Below are 20398 nucleotides of genomic sequence, written 5' to 3'. Positions count from 1 at the left end.
CAAACAGAGGTATGCTATGTTAGCTAATATGGTGACAACGATGTAGTCTGTGTGTAGTGGTTTGGCTTGGGAAGGTTTTATCGTCTGGTCACATACAGCTGATGTGTTGTGCATTGAGGTTCACAAGTGAAGGGAAGAGGTGAGCGGAGGAGAGTGCATAGATGCGAGAAGGAATACAATGTGGCTGTAATGCTACACCCGCAATAACTTCTGCTAAACATGTGTATGTAACAAATAAAATGTGATTATATTTGGTGAAAGTCAACTGTGTTAACACATGATCATGGGTATATTCATTCCGCTCATTCTGTTGAAAAACGGTTCTTAAACGGAAGCAAACGGACCAAAACAGGGATAAACATACCTGAATTTGACAAATAGAAACTCTCGTTTGCAACTGTTGGACTAATGATTACACCCTATATCAGCTAGATGCAGGCAAGAGTATGCAAGGTGGTATTGAATGTCACTGTCTGTCCAAGTGTCACTGTCTGTCATTTTAAATGTGTCTCTCGACCTGTGTGCACCTACGTTGTAAACTGTCATTCATAGGCTAGGTTTTAGCAACCTCATGATGGGTATAGGGAAAATTTGAGTATCAATTAGCCTAAACCTATTGCTGTTACATTGAGCTGGGTGAATGGAATATGAATGACAGTCATTCAAAATGCTGTCATAGAAATAAGACCATGCTTATTAAAAAAACAATACGTCCTCCCTCATCTTAAACTGCACTGACCACCACTGATAGAGAGTGAGAGGGAACTCCTTCGTCAGCACAAATAGCAGCACAAACAGATCAGGTACCAGGCTATCCCCTTCACCCTCTGAGACTGTGTGTAGTCTAAGTACAGGAAGAGGGTTATCCAAAGGCTGGGGGCATTGTCAGGCAGGCAAGTGGGTCTATTCAACCCGCTGAAAAATTCAGTGGAGCAACTGCGTGTATAGCTGGGGAAGAACTGAAAACAGAGGCTGATAATAGCAGCTCCATAAATTAACACAGGACAAGGGCATGCTCCCTGAGAGGAGACAGTAGCCCCAGATATAGTCCTTCACCAAAGTTACACTTCGTTTGTCAAGCCTGTGTTTGCATGCCCTCCATCCCCTATCTCTATAATTTGAATCTCTCTATTCCCTACCTCCTCACAGGAGCTTTCTCTCTATGTTAGGTATTTATGTTTGTTTTGAAGGAATACGCTGTACATTAGATTAGAATTAGTAATAGCACATTGCTGTATTCAGTCTGATATTTTCTACTTAAAATGTAGCTTGTTGTAGTGGAGTCTCATCATTATCTAGCATTTAGATGGCTAGATCAGTGCATGTGTTGCACTGTCTCTGGATCCCCCTCTCAGCCTGTTGACAGGAGAGGGAAATTAATGATTAACAAATAGTTAAAATAATTCTCAAATGACCCCTTAAACTATAGGGATAACACACAATGTTATCAGCATCTAAAATGAAGCACTGTGTAGCATTCACCAAAGCACCCCAGAGAGAGAGTAAGCCATCCCAAGCTTTTTACATACCTTTATTACATACTTGTATCCTGTCATATGGGCATATCTCATGCAGAGAGCAGTCCCTCCCCCACTGGCTAGAATGGTCCACTCTATTATTCATCCAGCCCTTCCTGCCTCCCAAGCAGCCTAGGCATTCTGCCTATGAAGCAGAGCACAGTAAGGGGAAGAAAGGACTGCAAAGATTCCATCTGGAGGTTTAATAATGGCTTGGACCCTAATTGAAATCTATTGGTGGTCTGTGGCTGTATGGGGAGGGATCATTTTAGGCTAGAGAAGCTCCTATGGTAGAGCTGGAACGGAGTTGTGAATGTGTGTATGTAAATGCAGGTGATCGTGTTTAGAGTGTGTAAGAGAATGTCCACAATTCTCTCGCTCTCTCTCTCACCGTTCAAATCGATCAGAAATACAGTGTAGACATTGTTAATGTTGTAAATGACTATTGTAGCTGGAAATGGCAGATTTTTATGGAAAATCTACATAGGCGTACAGAGACACATTATCAGAAACCATAATTCCTGTGTTCCAATGACGTTATGTTAGCTAATCAAAGTTTAACATTTTAAAAGGCTAATTGATCATTAGAAAACCCTTTTGCAATTATGTTAGCACAGCTGAAAACTGTTGTGCTGATTAAAGAAGCAACACAACTGGCCTTCTTTAGACCAGATGAGTATCTGGAGCATCAGCATTTGGGGGTTCTATTACAGGCTAAAAATGGACAGAAACAAAGCACTTTCTTCTGAAACTCGTCAGTCTATTCTTGTTCTGAGAAATGAAGGCTATTCCATGCGAGAAATTGTCAGGAAACTGAAGATCTCGTACAATGCTGTGTAATACTCCCTTCACAGAACAGCTCAAACTGGCTCTAACCAGAATAGAAAGAGGAGTGGGGGGCCCCGGTGCACAACTGAGCAAGAAGACAAGTACATTAGATTGTCTAGTTTGAGAAACAGACGCCTCACAGACGCCTCACAATTCCTCAACTGTTAGCTCCATTAAATAGTACCCATAAAACACCATGCTGACTTTCTAGGCAGAGTTGCAGAGAAAAAGCCATATCTCAGACTGGCCAATAAAAAGAAAAGATTAAGATGGGCAAAACAACACAGACACTGGACGATAGGAAAAAAGTGTTATGGACAGACAAATCTAAGTTTGAGGTGTTCGGATAACAAAGAAGAGACGTAGAAAAAATGAAAATATGCTGGAGGAGTGCTTGACGCCATCTGTCAAGCATGGTGGAGGCAATGTGATGGTCTGGGTGTGCTTTGGTGGTGGTAAAGTGGGATTTGTACAGGGTAAAAGGGATCTTGAAGAAGGATGGCTTTCACTCCATTTTGCAACGCCATGCCATACTCTCCCGTCAGCGTTTAATTGGAGTCAATTTCCTCCTACAACACGACAATGACCCAAAGCACAGCTCCAAACTATACAATAAATATTTAGGGAATAAACAGTAATCTGGTATTCTGTCTATAATGGAGTGGCCAGCACAGTCACCGGATCTCAACCCTATTGAGCTGTTGTGGGAGCAGCTTGTCCGTATGGTACGTAAGAAGTCCCCATCAAACCAATCCAACCTGTGGGAGGTGCTTCAGGAAACATGGGGTGAAATCTCTTCAGATTACCTAAACAAATTGACAACTAGAACGCCAAAGTTCTGCAAGGCTGTAATTACTACAAATGGAGGATTCTTTGACGAAAGCAAAGTTTGAAGGACACAATTATTATTTCAATTAAAAATCATTATTTATAACCTTGTCAACCTTGATAATGCGTCCAGAGACCCATTATCAGCAACCAATGGCACGTTGTGTTAGCTAATCCAAGATTGTCATTTTAAAGGGCTAATTGATCATTAGAAAACCCTTTTGCAATTATATTAGCACAGCTGAAAACTGTTGTGCTGATTAAAGAAGCGATACAACTGGCCTTCTTTAGACTAGATGAGTATCTGGAGCGTCAGCATTTGTGGGTTCGATGACATTATCAAAAAGGCCAGAAACAAAGAACTTTCTTCTGAAACTCGTCAGTCTCGTCTTGTTTGAGAAATGAAGGCTATTCCATGCGAGAAATTTCCAAGTACTGAAGGTTTCTTACAACGCTGTGTACTACTCCCTTCACAGAACAACGCAAACTGACTCTAACCAGAATAGGAAGAGGAGTGGGAGGCCCCGGTGCACAACTGAGCAAGAGGACAAGTACATTAGAGTGTCTAGTTTGAGAAACAGACACCTCACAAGTCCTCAACTGGCAGCTATGTCTACACTGTATTTCTGATTAATTTGATGTTATTTTAATGGACAAAAATGTGCTTTTCTTTAAGAAACAAGGACATTTCTAAGTGACACCAAGCTTTTGAACGGTAGTGTATATACAGTGCATTAGCCTCACCAGTCAGTTGCTACTGCTGCTACTGTTACTGCTGCTAAGAGTAATCATGCTGTCACTAGTCATACCATCAGCCCATCCTCCTCAACCCAACATCTGCTGCATGTCTTCATCTGACAGGCCCACTGCTGGAGTGTGAATTACCAGGGAAGAGAAGAGCTCCTCTAAATCCTCTAAATGAAATCAGCCAAGCATATGGGCAAACAGGTAAACAGATCTGCCATACAGAGCCCATTTTCATTAAAGCACCTGTGTTAACATTTCACTAAACATGAAGCACCGTAATTGCTTGCCGGTACTTTAGTTTAAGTAGAGACAGTTTATATGACCATCAATCATCGTGTCCCTGCTCTATTCTATGGAGCGAAACCATGGCTATCTGGACAGTGACATAGATTTGCAGAACAGTTGCTGCATCAGTATTTATCTTGCATGGGTTGGGATTGTTCAAAACCCAAGAGTTGGAGATACATTTAGAAACTAGGAGCAATTCAGTGTTTGGTTAGAAGAAGAAAAAACATCTCCTTATATCAGAAAGTATATTTAGCAAGAATCTAAGAAAACTCTCTGTACTTACAGTGCCTTGCGAAAGTATTCGGCCCCCTTGAACTTTGCGACCTTTTGCCACATTTCAGGCTTCAAACATAAAGATATAAAACTGTATTTTTTTGTGAAGAATCAACAACAAGTGGGACACAATCATGAAGTGGAATGACATTTATTGGATATTTCAAACTTTTTTAACAAATCAAAAACTGAAAAATTGGGCGTGCAAAATTATTCAGCCCCTTTACTTTCAGTGCAGCAAACTCTCTCCAGAAGTTCAGTGAGGATCTCTGAATGATCCAATGTTGACCTAAATGACTAATGATGATAAATACAATCCACCTGTGTGTAATCAAGTCTCCGTATAAATGCACCTGCACTGTGATAGTCTCAGAGGTCCGTTAAAAGCGCAGAGAGCATCATGAAGAACAAGGAACACACCAGGCAGGTCCGAGATACTGTTGTGAAGAAGTTTAAAGCCGGATTTGGATACAAAAATATTTCCCATGCTTTAAACATCCCAAGGAGCACTGTGCAAGCGATAATATTGAAATAGAAGGAGTATCAGACCACTGCAAATCTACTAAGACCTGGCCGTCCCTCTAAACTTTCAGCTCATACAAGGAGAAGACTGATCAGAGATGCAGCCAAGAGGCCCATGATCACTCTGGATGAACTGCAGAGATCTACAGCTGAGGTGGGAGACTCTGTCCATAGGACAACAATCAGTCGTATATTGCACAAATCTGGCCTTTATGGAAGAGTGGCAAGAAGAAAGCCATTTATTAAAGATATCCATAAAAAGTATTGTTTAAAGTTTGCCACAAGCCACCTGGGAGACACACCAAACATGTGGAAGAAGGTGCTCTGGTCAGATGAAACCAAAATTGAACTTTTTGGCAACAATGCAAAACGTTATGTTTGGCGTAAAAGCAACACAGCTGAACACACCATCCCCACTGTCAAACATGGTGGTGGCAGCATCATGGTTTGGGCCTGCTTTTCTTCAGCAGGGACAGGGAAGACGGTTAAAATTGATGGGAAGATGGATGGAGCCAAATACAGGACCATTCTGGAAGAAAACCTGATGGAGTCTGCAAAAGACCTGAGACTGGGACGGAGATTTGTCTTCCAACAAGACAATGATCCAAAACATAAAGCAAAATCTACAATGGAATGGTTCAAAAATAAACATATCCAGGTGTTAGAATGGCCAAGTCAAAGTCCAGACCTGAATCCAATCGAGAATCTGTGGAACGAACTGAAAACTGCTGTTCACAAATGCTCTCCATCCAACCTCACTGAGCTCGAGCTGTTTTGCAAGGAGGAATGGGAAAAAAATTCAGTCTCTCGATGTGCAAAACTGATAGAGACATACCCCAAGCGACTTACAGCTGTAATCGCAGCAAAAGGTGGCGCTACAAAGTATTAACTTAAGGGGGCTGAATAATTTTGCACGCCCAATTTTTCAGTTTTTGATTTGTTTAAAAAGTTTGAAATATCCAATAAATGTCGTTCCACTTCATGATTGTGTCCCACTTGTTGTTGATTCTTCACAAAAAAATAAAGTTTTATATCTTTATGTTTGAAGCCTGAAATGTGGCAAAAGGTCGCAAAGTTCAAGGGGGCCGAATACTTTCGCAAGGCACTGTATAACCAGCAACCATACACCGAGTATACCGAACATTAGGAACACCTTCCTAATATTGATTTGCACCCCCCTCCCCCCCATATTGTCAGGGCAGGGATTCTGGACCATGTTGACTCTAATGCTAACCACAGTTGTGTCAAGTTGGCTGGATGTCCTTTGGGTGGTGGACCGTTCTTGATACACACGGGAAACTGTTGAGTGTGAAAAACCCAGCACCGTTGCAGTTCTTGACACAAACCGGTGCGCCTGGCACCTACTACCAGACCTCGCTCAAAGACACTTAAATCTTTTGTATTGCCCATTCACCCTCAATGACACACATAAACAATCTATGTCTCAATTGTCTCAAGGCTTGAGCATTATTCTTTAACCTGTCTCCTCCCCTTCATCTATACTGATTAAAGTGGATTTAACAAATAACATTAATAGGGGATCATAGCTTTCACCTGGATTCACCTGGTCAGTTTGTCATGGAAAGAGCAGATTTTTTTCAGTGTTTTGTATACTCATTGTAGGTAAGATCCAAGTATGAGTTTATAGAATAGAGCAGCATAAACAAAGCTCATTAGCGTGTATTTATGGTGGGCCCAGCCCCGAAAGTGACTATTTACACTCTGTGAAAGGTTTCATTATCTTCTCAGGAATTCAGCCTTCTCTGTGTTGCTCTCCAACCCCATTCTGTCACACCTCTGTGAAGCAGAGGTTCTGTTGTGATAACATCCTGTAGCTCTTTCACTTTGTTCCTGACCTGCACTGGTGAGATACACTGTCTCTTTTTCTCTCACCACCCCAGGGACTCTTGAGGCATGGCCTTTCAGGCTATGACTTCTCTTTCTATCTCCCTCTCTGATCATGCCTAGAATAATGTATTGTCATGCTAGTATTGTAACTTAAGCTTAATGCATTGTATAATGTTATCATTCATTTTAGAACAGAAAATTCTCAGACCTTTCTTGACCTAACTATTATTTTAACTTAACTATAGTCTCTTGCATACTACCAAATTATCTTTATGGAGTCAGATATTCAGTTAAATAGACTTCATCATATTAATTACACAGTCTTATTATGGGTTGCATGTGAGGTACTGTATATAATAATACATATATGATAAATATTACCCCACTTTAGTACATGGTGACCAACGTGATATATTATACAGATCATTTGGGCTAAACTGGTATTTATTCGATTAGATTTCCTGATATATAACGAACACATGCGTGATGGGGAATATGCAAGCAACGGATCTGTTTGAGAAATGGCAATCAACTCGTATTAGTGATTTGATCAAAAAAGGCAAGAAGAGTCTCACATTTGATTCGAATAGGGATTACATTTTTCAGTACTGGCAATATATTGGCATGCAGAAGAAAACATCTAAGAGGATGTTAATTCTAGACCTTGCTGTATCTTTACTTGGCAAAAACTAATTGCGACACAGCGAACTAGGGGTGAGCATGCTTGATACCACTGTGATACCACTATGGGGCGGCAAGTAGTTTAGCGATTATAGTGTTAACCTCACTAGGGTAGGGGGCACTATTTTCACCTCCGGATGAAAAGCGTGCCCAAAGTAAACTGCCTGTTACTCAGGCCCAGAAGCTAAGATATGCATATAATAGATATGGTAGATTTGGATAGAAAACACTCTAAAGTTTCCAAAACTGTTAAAATAATGTCTGTGAGTATAACAGAACTGATATGGCAGGCAAAAACCTGTGAAAAATCCATCTAGGAAGTGGGATTTTTTATGTTTGAAGTTTTCCTATACAGTATCCAATGATTTAGGACTCAGATTGCACTTCCTACGTCTTCCACTAGATGTCAACAGTCTTTAAAAATTGTTTCAGGCTTGTATTCTGAAAAATGAGAGTTAGACTACCATCTTTTATATTGACAAAGCTATTGTCTGGTTGAAATATTATTGATTATTATGACTAAAAACAACCTGAGGATTGATTATAAACATCGTTTGACATGTTTCTACGAACTTTACTGATACTTTTGGGATTTTTCGTCTGCCTGCTGTGACCGCCTTGGAGCCATTGGATTACTGAACAAAACGCGCCAACAAAACTGAGGTTTTTGTATGTAAAGAGGGACTTTATCGAACAAAACAAACATTTATTGGGTAACTGGGAGTATTGTGAGTGCAACCATATGAAGATCATCAAAGGTAAGTGATTAATTTTATCAATATTTCTGACTTTTGTTACTCCTCTACTTGGCTGGTAACTGTTTGTAATGTTTTGTGTGCTGGGCGCTGTCTTCAGATAATCGCATGGTATGCTTTCGCCGTAAAGCCTTTTCAAAATCTGACACAACGGTTGGATTAACAAGAAATTAATCTTTAAGGCGATGTATAACACTTCTATGTTTTTGAATTTTTATTATGAGTATTTCTGTTTTTGAATTTGGTGCTCTGCAATTTCACCGGATGTTAGCCAGGTGGGACTCCCACACACCCTAGAGAGATTAAACCAGTAACCGAAAGGTTGCTGGTTCAAATACCCGATCCAACAAGGTGAAAAATCTGTCAATGTGCCCTTAAGCAAGGCACTTAACCCTAATTTGCTGCAGGGGCGCCGTATTACTATGACTGATCCTGTAAAACAACGCATTTCACTGCACCTATCTGGTGTATGTGATAATCAAAGGGACATCGAAGCGCAAAATAGACCAGCTCAAGCATGCAAAAAATCGCAGGTTATTTTACATGATGCACAGCGAGATTTGTTAGAAGAGAGCACAAATAAGCTCCAAAACGACATTTCTGACTCAGATAGAGATAGCGGGTTTGTCGCACAGTCAGTCGCACCTATGGGTGTGGTGTGCCCATCCACACCACTCTCTAGTGTGTGAGCAGACCAAGCTACTGAAACAGCCCCTATTGCTGGTACAAAGAGCCCACAAAGCATTATTGTGATTTCTGTAAAAGGGAAAGGAAAGGGGATATCAAGTCAGTTGTGCAACTGAATGCATTCAACCGAAAGAATAGCATACGGTCAGGCACTGTTGGAATCTTGGCAGAGGAAATCCTCATTCACATTTCAGGCAGCCTGCCGGCCCACAGAGTAGGACTTCCTATCCAGTTAGGTTCGATAATTTTGTCACAGAAACAGTCATACTATGCAGAGATGTTGAGATTTAGGGAGGGGCTGACCATCTCGATTCTACGTGCAGCATAAAGTAGATTGGGAGCTTTCTCCTAAAACTTAGGCTATAGATTATTTGAAGATGTGTTAACTAATTCTTCCTTTACAACTCAATGGTTTCCACAATACCAGTCAAAACTTTGGACACATTCAAGGATTTTTCTTTATTTTTACTATTTTCTACATTGTAGAATAATAGTGAAGATATAAAAACTATGAAATAACATATACGAAATCATGTAGTAACCAAAAAAGTGTTAAACAAATCAAAACATATTTCATATTTGAGATTCTTCAAAGTAGCCACCCTTTGCCTTGATGACAGCTTTGCACACTCTTGGCATTCTCTCAACCAGCTTCATGAGGTAGACACCTGGAATGCATTTCAATTAACCTCTCCCCCTTATAATTTGGGATCAAATATGCTCTGAAAGCAAACATGTTGACATGAGTACCCTGATATCGGGGAATTTGTGCCATTCTGAAAAAATTGTTAGATTTGCCTTGTTAAAAGTTAATTTATGGAATTTCTTTCCTTCTTAATCCGATGAGCCAATCAGTTGTGTTATGACAAGGTAGGGGTGGTATACAGAAGGTAGCCCTATTTGGTAAAATACCAAGTCTATATCATGGCAAGAACAGCTCAAATAAGCAAAGAGAAACGACAGTCCATCATTACTTTAAGACATGAAGATCAGTCAATGCGGAAAATTTCAAGAACTTTTAAAGTTTCATCAAGTGCAGTCGCAAAAACCATCAAGCGCTATGATGAAATTGGCTCTCATGAGGACCGCCACCAGAAAGGAAGACCCAGAGTAACCTCTGCTGCAGAGGATAAGTTCATTAGAGAAACTGCAGTCCAAATTAATGCTTCACAGCGATCACAGATACATCTCAACATCAACTGTTCAGAGGATACTGCGTGAATCATGCCTTCATCATCAAATTGCTGCAAAGAAACCACTACTAAAGGACACCAATAATAAGAAGAGACTTGCTTGGGTCAAGAAACAAGAGCAATTGACATTAGACCAGTGGAAATCTGTCCTTTGGTCTGATGAGGCCAAATTTGAGGTTTTTGGATCCAACCGGTGTCTTTGTGAGACGCAGAGTAGGTGAACGGATGATCTCTGCATGTGTGGTTTCCACCATGAAGCATTGAGGAGGAGGTGTGATGGCGTGGGTGCGCTTTGTTGGTGACACTATCAATGATTTATTTAGAATTCAAGGCACACTTCACCAACATGGCTACCACAGCATTCTGCAGCGATATGCCATCCCATCTGGTTTGCACTTAGTGGGACTATCATTTGTTTTTCAACAGGACAATGACCCAACCTCCAGGCTGTGTAAGGGCTATTTGTCCAAGAAGGAGAGTGATGGAGTGCTGCATCAGATGACCTGGTCTCCACAATCACCCGACCTCAACCCAATTGAGATGGTTTGGGATGAGTTGGGCCGCAGAGTGAAGGAAAAGCAGCCAACAAGTGCTCAGCATATGTAGGAACTCCTTCAAGACAGTTGGAAAATCATTCCAGGTGAAGCTGGTTGAGAGAATGCCAAGAGTGTGAAAAGCTGTCATCAAGGCAAAGAAAGGGTGGCTACTTTGAAGAATCTAAAATATAAAACATATCTTGATTTCTTATTTAACTAGGCAAGTCAGTTAAGAACCAATTCTTATTTACAATGATGGCCTACCCCGGATGATGCTGGGCCAATTGTGCGCCGCCTTATGGGACTCCAAATCACGGCCGGTTGTGAAATGCAACCAGGGTCTGTAGTGACGCCTCTAGCACTGAGAAGCAGTGCCTTAGACCGCTATCTTTATTATTATTCTACAGTGTAGAAAATAGTAAAAATAAAGAAAAACCCAAACTTTTGACTGGTACTGTATATCCATTTGTGACATCTACATACAGAAGGTATTTTTGTGAATGTCCCTGCAAACAATAATTAGTCGTTAGGACGACCCTGGGATGTCACAAAATAGTCACATGAAGTCGTCAGGACGTTGTGTCATGGTCAACTTGAGGTTTTGTCTAGTTTCCGGTTGGTCTCTGTTTTTAGGAGGTTATTGGGACCAAACCTCCCAAGAATGTGCTAAAAACGTCCTCGGTGACATCCACAGGACCAACCAGGAACATAGACAAAACCTCCAGTGGACCATGACACAATGTCCTAAAAATTTTCAGGTGACCTTCAGAGGACCATTACACAATGCCCCAAGAATCTCCTAAAAACATCTCAGGGTCAAACTGGGAAATATAAAAAGTTCCCCCAGAGAATGTTCCCTTGGGACCATCATGCAACATCTTAAGGACTAGGAAAATGAAAGCCCTGGGAACTTACAGGGAACTATTGAAAGGTTCCCCAGAGAATGTTCCCTTAGGACCATCACACAATGTCCTAAGGACTAGTCAAATGAAAGTCCTGAGAACATCCTAAAAAGGTCCTAACATTGTCCTCAGTGACGTCCCGGGAACTGACAGGGAACTAGACAAAGGTCCCCCAGAGAACTTTAATTCGGGATCATCACGCAACGCTCCTAGAACATTCTCAAAAAGTGGGATAACGTTGCGCCAAAATCATCAAGGTACCTAATGGAAACGTTGCCGAATGTTCTCAGGACGTCCCCTGTTTGCTGGGGTGCTTTTTTATCTACACAGATTGCTAGACATAATGTAGTGGCTCCTGTTAAGACACAAATAATATTTTGTTTTCCTATGCGTAGTACATGTGGCTAAGTCCATCTGAATGTATAGATGTGTGTGTGCTATGAACCGTCATTGCCTTGTTTCTCACAAAATGGAATTAGAACCTTCACCATTGATATGGTAATGTTGGGTGCTGTAAATTGAGATGCTACACTTCATTTCCAAATTGCTTGTGAAACCACTCTTACCCTATAATTGTATTTATATTTTGAGTTGCTTGAAAGTTGTTTTGATTTAACTTCAAGAATTGTTCTTGATTTCCCAGGCTCCAGTCCCCGCAGGAAATTAGAATTTGTTCTTAACTGACTTTCTTGCCTAGTTAAATAAAGGTTAAATAATTTTATTTTTTTTATATTTCAAAGTTTTGGTTCTTGTTAATTTTCAAATTATCAAGGCAAATCCATTTTTTCTCAAAGGGATATTAATATTAATTTTAAATACTGTATGTTGTGATCTCTGATCATCTTGATAAAACCACATCTGAAGTTGCTATTGACCAATCCAATCAGATAAAAATACCATTGTATGTTTATTGAAATATTGAATTCATCTGTGATGTCTTGGACAGTCTCTTTGTTTTGCTCTTACAAAGAAGAATGTAGCATTCCTTTCTAGCTTGCTTGCAGGAAGACATTTGCAGGAAGTATATTTGCATGTCTAAAGCAGAAGACAATGCTACCCGCCAAAAGGACCCTCCTGAATTGTTGCTGCTAGGGCCATGGACTACTGGTCTTAAGATTGTCTACAGTGACTACAGTGCTGGTCGTCCAGTTGTGAACACTTCTGTCTGATTCAGAATCAGCTGTGTTCAAGCGAGGATTAAGTAGGGCGGCCCAGCTACTTGAAGTGACTGTTTACGCTTTTATTGTCTTCTCAGGAATTTAGCCTTCTCCGTGTTGCTCTCCGAACCCCATTCTGTGATGCAGATATTATTTTGTGATAACGTCCTGCAGGTCTGATATTTGATTGGAGCTTAACTTTACATTACTACTATTGAACAAAAACAGATTTTGAATTTAAAAAACTCAGATGTTATAAAGGGGTCTCAGATTCATTGTCTCTTTGTTCCTGACCTGTGCTGGAGAGATACACCCTTTTTCTCTTTTAGGTTATGACTTCTATCTCTCTCCCTCTCGGATCATGCCTAGAATACTAATGCTAGTATTGTCTTGAGCTTTATGTCATGAATAATGTTATCATTAATTTTAGAATATTAAATATCTGCCTTTGATATAGACCATTCTCAGACCTTTCTTGACCTTACTATTACTTTAACTCAACTATACTCTCGCGCGTATTGCTAAATTATCTTTATGGAGTCAGATATTCATTTTAATAGACTTTGTCATATTAATTGCATTGCACAAGTCGCATGTGAGGTATATATACAATACATATATTATCCATTTTACCCCACTACATGCTGAGTCAGTGCTGTACCTGTATGGAGACATCGCTGTAGGAGCCTCCTATCACCCCAGAGATGGCCAGAGGGACGTCGTCATGGATGGCGTAGGAGCCATCAGGGCAAGTGTACTCACTGTCGTCCACCTTGGTGAGGGAGGCACGGACAAACTCCAGGCTCTGTTCCAGGGCGTAAGTGTCCTTAGAGCAGGTGTCCAGGATGTGGGCTCCCAGCCGTATCCCCGGCAGCAGGTGCTCGTCCTTGTTAATCTCGTCCAGGGCTAACAACATGGCCTCCAGTCTCTGAATCCCTCTCTGAGCGTTGATCTTCCCACAGTCCTCAGGCCCCTCGCCCTTCTGGTGCACAGGGAACAGACCCCCTATGATCAGGTCTCCATCCACTGTGATCTCTCTCTTGGTGTCCGTGTTGAAACCTGACATGGAGAGACCCAGTGGGGCCTGGGCCAGGAGGTACACACACACACACAGTAGGCAGAGGGGGGAGAGGAGGAGCGGTTGGGGCAGGGGGCGCAGCCCCAACCAAGGGGACCTCCCCGATGACATGTCCCTGGGCCCTGTGTGAGTCAGATCACTGCTGTCTGGTGCTTCTCTTCTTCTGATTTCCTCTGTCTCTGGAATTGGGGAGGGTACAGTACGCTAGCAAGGCACAGAGAAGCGGGGCACGAGATCTCAAAGAGCTAGCTTTTTTTTGTCCTGTCTGAGGCCATCTACTGCATCAATGGCATTGTCTTCAAAGTTCTGGAGATTACGGCCTGCGGATCAAAAAGAGGAGGAGTCAGTCAATGCTTCAACACAATGAGAACTTTGTCTTACACACACTTTCTCATTTCCAACAAATATCATCTTTACGAGACAGTAAAATTTGTGTTGTATTATTCCATTGAAATTTGTGTTCATAATAACTGATGTGGAAACAGGGATATTCATTGGATTGAAATAAAAGTGATGAGAGCATTTCTAATAGTTACAAACACTGTGTACAGTACAGCACTACATAGACTAGTGAAGGGGTACTCAAATTGGAGAAGGTCTGGTCACACAAATGTCCTAGGTGGCAAAGGTCCAGATGGATATTGTCTTTTATCACCTTAGTAACAAACCTGTACCTCGCAACGCATGTAACCCCGAACTGTTCACGCCGTCTTGTTGGGGGAAAGAACATTTAGCAGTTTTAAAACCAAGTTCTTGCAATTCTACACATTTTGTCATGGGGCGAGAGAAAAATTTTGCAGTTTTACAGCCGACTTCCTGCAATTCTACACATTTTGTCATGGGGCGAGAGAAAATGTGGCAGTTTAGAGCCAATTTCCTGCAATTCTACACATTTTGTCATGGGGCGAGAGAAAATGTTGCAGTTTTAGAGCCGATTTCCTGCAATTCTACACATTTTGCCGTCTTATGTATGTTTACATAATAGCTGAGTGACAAAATCAATGCCTCCTTGGAGTCGAAGCCCCTGGGCACATAATCTGGCCAATGATAACTACAAGATTTAAGATAGCTGGTTAGCCTAACTTACCTGACTAACATGGGCTAGTTGACCAACTGGACATTTCTGACAGGTTATACAATTTTTTTTAAATTACTTTGGTAATATTTTCACAAGTGCGTGGTCAAATTTCACAACTTTCATTACAAAAGCACATTTAAGCACATTTTCAACACAAAAATCACACAGTAACTTTTGCACAAAACCTAATCAGTGTTTCATCTAGAAATACCTTTCATATAAAGTAATTTCCTTTCACAATGCAATAAGCTCACAATAATTTTTATATGATTCTCTTCTCATTTGTTTAAATATATTTGACCATCACTTAATGGCTAATCACTTAACCGCTTGGTACACCTATAGATTTTAAACTGGTTGGTCTACTATATATGGATTTTGAGAACTACAGAAATAAAACGTGTGTTTGTAAGGTATAAACATGGAATGTATGATACATGATAACCTTACATGACTGTGGTAACCACAATTGGTCACCATATAAAAGGGGGTGTGTGAACACTTGCAATTTCTTTCAACATGGAGCAGAATAGACAGCAAGGGAGAAGAAGAAATCAAAGAGCTCGTGGACAAGGGACCCGTCAGAGAGGTGGGCATGAGCCCCATCAAAGAGGTGGACATCAAAGAGAGGGAGGCAGACGGCAGGGAACGGTTGTGTCTAATGAAGTCCGAGCCATCGTTGTTGACCATGTGGTAAACAGAGGCCTTACCATGGCAGAGGTTGACAGATTAGTTCACCCCAATCTGAGAAGATCAACTGTCAATTTGATCATGAGAACATTTGGCAGGATATGCACTATGCTTTATCATTACATTTACAATAAATTACATTGTAATGCATGTAAATTCACAAAACCTGTTACAGTATTCTTACAGTATGATCTAGTGACCGTATACTCTGTTCTACCCTCAGAATTGACAGAAGGAGAGGGCAGTGGTGGAAATGGTAAGGGCCAGGAATGACGGCTGTCCGAAATGAAGCAGGACATTGAGAACGATGACACCTTTGTTAGTAGGCTGATGGATGCCACATTGGCAATCTCTCACCTTTTGAAGATGCACCAGATATGAAAAACATTTACATGGTGCCTTTTGAGAGAAACGACCCGGTGAAACAACTGCGGGCCTAGTATGTTCAGGTACAGCATTATATACTGTATTACTGTTACTATTTGATTCACAATATCATTTTGGAACTATACTGTAAAAATAAAATAAAAAATAAAAATTTAGAGGGTGCTTGATGCTGTGAACCATCACAAGTATATATTTGTTGATGAAGTGGGCTTCAACCTGGCCAAATCTCGGTGCCATGGGCGAAACCTCTTCGGGAGACAATCCAAGTGCCTGGATAACGTGGGGGGGAACATCTCCATGTGCGCAGCTCTCTCTGAAGATGGTGTGGCAGGACGTAGGCCATTACTTGGATCCAACAATGCTGCACACCCCAATGTGTCTCAATTAAATTTAGTAGGCCTGTCAAGGTGAAGGTGTCACCTATGTTATTATGTGGGTCAATCTCAGGTTCCACCACGCAGAGGTGGTTCAGGCATGGTTTCGGGCCCATCTCCGATTTGTGACCATATACTTGCCCCCATACTCTCATTTCCTCAATCCTATTGTGGATTTTTCTTCAGCATGGAGGTGGAAGGTGTACGATCACCATCCCCATGAGCAAGCCACCCTCTTTCTGGCCATGGATGAGGCATCTGACGAAATCAATGCAGACCAATGTCAAACTTGGATTCGCCATGCCAAAAGGGTTTTCTTAAGGTGCGTGATCAATGAGGACTTTCACTGATGTGGATAAGAATTTTTGGCCAAATGCTCAAGACTAAGCGGAGCAACACAGAGGAATCCAAGAGCAGACTCAGATGAGGAAACAGTGATGAATGAACCAAAATATTTATTGTTACACAGGGAGATATGGAGTGCAGATCCGGGGAAGCTCGGATGAGTTGCAGAAAAAACAGATTTGGAGACTAAGGTTGGAGTTAGCTGAGTAGAACAGGGTAAACAGGTCCTGAGGGGAATCCAAGGTAGTGGTGGTGAGTGAAATCCAGAGCACGGTAGTTGGGTGGTGAGATGTGGAACAGGAGCCAGAGAGGTAACTGCAATGAGAGGATAAATGGTGTAAGGCAGGGAAACAGGCACAGCAGAGTAACAGGATCTTGAATAATCATAAATAGCTAGAATCATGAATTGACTGAGCAGAGATTACGATCTGGCAGAGTGGAAGTGGCAGGACTGAGTATTTGTAGAGGTCTTGATTATGGAACAAGTTGCAACTGTTAGGGATCTGCTCTGACTCCAACACACCTGTCTCCAACCACATAATCACACAGTAAGGGTGAGAGAGTGTACAGGGGTAGCAACTGCAGGTCAGGAAGTGACCGGATGAACACCAGAGGACGTAACAGGAGCAGATGTGACATAAGACAGGCTTGATGCAAGTGAATGTGTGCTAAACGTTATGTTTCATTGTCATTTATTCAATTGTATTCCATTTCTTACATTTGATTACAGACAGTACACCCACAGTATGTTGCAATTATATCCAATTTTCTTTTTACATGAATAATTGTAGAGGATGTCTGATCACACCTTTGATTACAAATTGGATAGATATTATGAAAATTATAGATTCTGTCAGGTAATGTAAGTGTATTGCCCAATGTGTGTTATTTACAGTACTGTAGCATATTACTTTCAACAATTCTAAGGATGATTTGAACAGGTATCTTGCATTGTCTGCTATTGGATTGACTGGTAGTGAAAACAACTAAATTGAAGAGATATCATTATTTTGTGTCTGGTGATTAAACCCATGTTGTGATCTCATTTCACAATAAATGTATATTTTGAATCAATGGTTGTGTGCTGAGAGATGTTTACAATCCAAATGAATGCACAATGACAGATTTTGAATGAAAGACTGGCTGCGTTACAAGTGTTACCAGTTTGGAGGGTTGTACTAAGACTTGTGAAAACATACCACTTACTTGTGACAATAGTAATAAGGCGATTTAAAAAAAACTGCAAATAGCTCTGTAAGGTCTGTCTGTGAACAACATGACATCAAAATAACATATTGTGCCTTATACTAGAACTCAACAGAAGTAAGTTAAAAGCCTGATTCATTTCTTTAAAAATATATACAGTGCCTTGCGAAAGTATTTGGCCCCCTTGAACTTTGCGACCTTTTGCCACATTTCAGGCTTCAAACATAAAGATATAAAACTGTATTTTTTTGTGAAGAATCAACAACAAGTGGGACACAATCATGAAGTGGAACGACATTTATTGGATATTTCAAACTTTTTTAACAAATCAAAAACTGAAAAATTGGGCGTGCAAAATTATTCAGCCCCTTTACTTTCAGTGCAGCAAACTCTCTCCAGAAGTTCAGTGAGGATCTCTGAATGATCCAATGTTGACCTAAATGACTAATGATGATAAATACAATCCACCTGTGTGTAATCAAGTCTCCGTATAAATGCACCTGCACTGTGATAGTCTCAGAGGTCCGTCAAAAGCGCAGAGAGCATCATGAAGAACAAGGAACACACCAGGCAGGTCCGAGATACTGTTGTGAAGAAGTTTAAAGCCGGATTTGGATACAAAAATATTTCCCAAGCTTTAAACATCCCAAGGAGCACTGTGCAAGCGATAATATTGAAATGGAAGGAGTATCAGACCACTGCAAATCTACCAAGACCTGGCCGTCCCTCTAAACTTTCAGCTCATACAAGGAGAAGACTGATCAGAGATGCAGCCAAGAGGCCCATGATCACTCTGGATGAACTGCAGAGATCTACAGCTGAGGTGGGAGACTCTGTCCATAGGACAACAATCAGCCATATATTGCACAAATCTGGCCTTTATGGAAGAGTGGCAAGAAGAAAGCCATTTCTTAAAGATATCCATAAAAAGTGTCGTTTAAAGTGCCACAAGCCACCTGGGAGACACACCAAACATGTGGAAGAAGGTGCTCTGGTCAGATGAAACCAAAATTTAACTTTTTGGCAACAATGCAAAACGTTATGTTTGGCGTAAAAGCAACACAGCTGAACACACCATCCCCACTGTCAAACATGGTGGTGGCAGCATCATGGTTTGGGCCTGCTTTTCTTCAGCAGGGACAGGGAAGATGGTTAAAATTGATGGGAAGATGGATGGAGCCAAATACAGGACCATTCTGGAAGAAAACCTGATGGAGTCTGCAAAAGACCTGAGACTGGGACGGAGATTTGTCTTCCAACAAGACAATGATCCAAAACATAAAGCAAAATCTACAATGGAATGGTTCAAAAATAAACATATCCAGGTGTTAGAATGGCCAAGTCAAAGTCCAGACCTGAATCCAATCGAGAATCTGTGGAAAGAACTGAAAACTGCTGTTCACAAATGCTCTCCATCCAACCTCACTGAGCTCGAGCTGTTTTGCAAGGAGGAATGGGAAAAAATGTCAGTCTCTCAATGTGCAAAACTGATAGAGACATACCCCAAGCGACTTACAGCTGTAATCGCAGCAAAAGGTGGCGCTACAAAGTATTAACTTAAAGGGGCTGAATAATTTTGCACGCCCAATTTTTCAGTTTTTGATTTGTTAAAAAAGTTTGAAATATCCAATAAATGTCGTTCCACTTCATGATTGTGTCCCACTTGTTGTTGATTCTTCACAAAAAAATACAGTTTTATATCTTTATGTTTGAAGCCTGAAATGTGGCAAAAGGTCGCAAAGTTCAAGGGGGCCGAATACTTTCGCAAGGCACTGTATATTTAAGTCGGGACCCACTGTCCATATTGACCCCGTTCTGGATCCGGACTGCGGTCCACCTGTTGAGTATGGCTGGGTTAGTGTATAGATTCACTATTTATATTCTCTTGTGTCATGTTACAATATTCATAAGGCCCTTTTCTCATTCCGCATATGTAGTACTCAATAACATATTCCAAAAAATTACTAGGGGTCGGTCAAGTCATATTTCAGTATAATGTAACATAATCATATGTTACATAGCCAGGGTGTGATTAGACTTTTACAGTAGCTGCCTGGCTGAACAAAATAGGAAACACCACCAAACATACTACTGTAGGATGTCACAGAAATTGTTGATTTTATATATATAGTACTGTATATGGGGCGAGATGTTGATCTTGTTTCTTTGCACAGGTGTAGAACACAGATATAGGGTGTGTGATGTGAGAGAGAACATTGTGTGCTGAGGGTGCTGGCTGGATCCTCCAGAGTGCTTTCTCATGTCTGAGTTCCTAAGCAGCTCCCTAGTGACCTACCAAATCACTCCCCCATGGTGAATTGCTTCCTTTGGAATAGTGTGTGTTTGTCTTCCTCCATGCCTAAGGGGCCATGTGACTGTTCTGGTGTGAAACTCTCGGTCTCTCCCTTTCTACTCTTCCTCTCTCTCTTTTCCCTCTCTCCATCTAGTTTCATGTCTAGCCCATGTCTCTCATTGCAG

General features: G+C 41.1%; 1 protein-coding gene across 1 annotated transcript in view; it reads right to left on the bottom strand.

The window, feature by feature from the left end:
• Window positions 1-13951, bottom strand: part of LOC139414356 (glutamate receptor, metabotropic 2a) — a 62937-nt gene extending 48986 nt beyond the window's left edge. The window contains exon 1 of the mRNA XM_071162273.1: window positions 13424-13951. Coding sequence (XP_071018374.1) covers window positions 13424-13951 — 528 coding nt within the window. The remainder of the gene's footprint in view (window positions 1-13423) is intronic.
• Window positions 13952-20398: the final 6447 nt, after the last annotated feature.

This window comes from Oncorhynchus clarkii, chromosome 7 (genome assembly GCF_045791955.1).
Source record: "Oncorhynchus clarkii lewisi isolate Uvic-CL-2024 chromosome 7, UVic_Ocla_1.0, whole genome shotgun sequence".
NCBI lineage: Eukaryota > Metazoa > Chordata > Actinopteri > Salmoniformes > Salmonidae > Oncorhynchus > Oncorhynchus clarkii.
The sequence above is the reverse complement of the archived record's forward strand: the minus strand, read 5'-3'. Positions and strand labels throughout refer to the sequence as shown.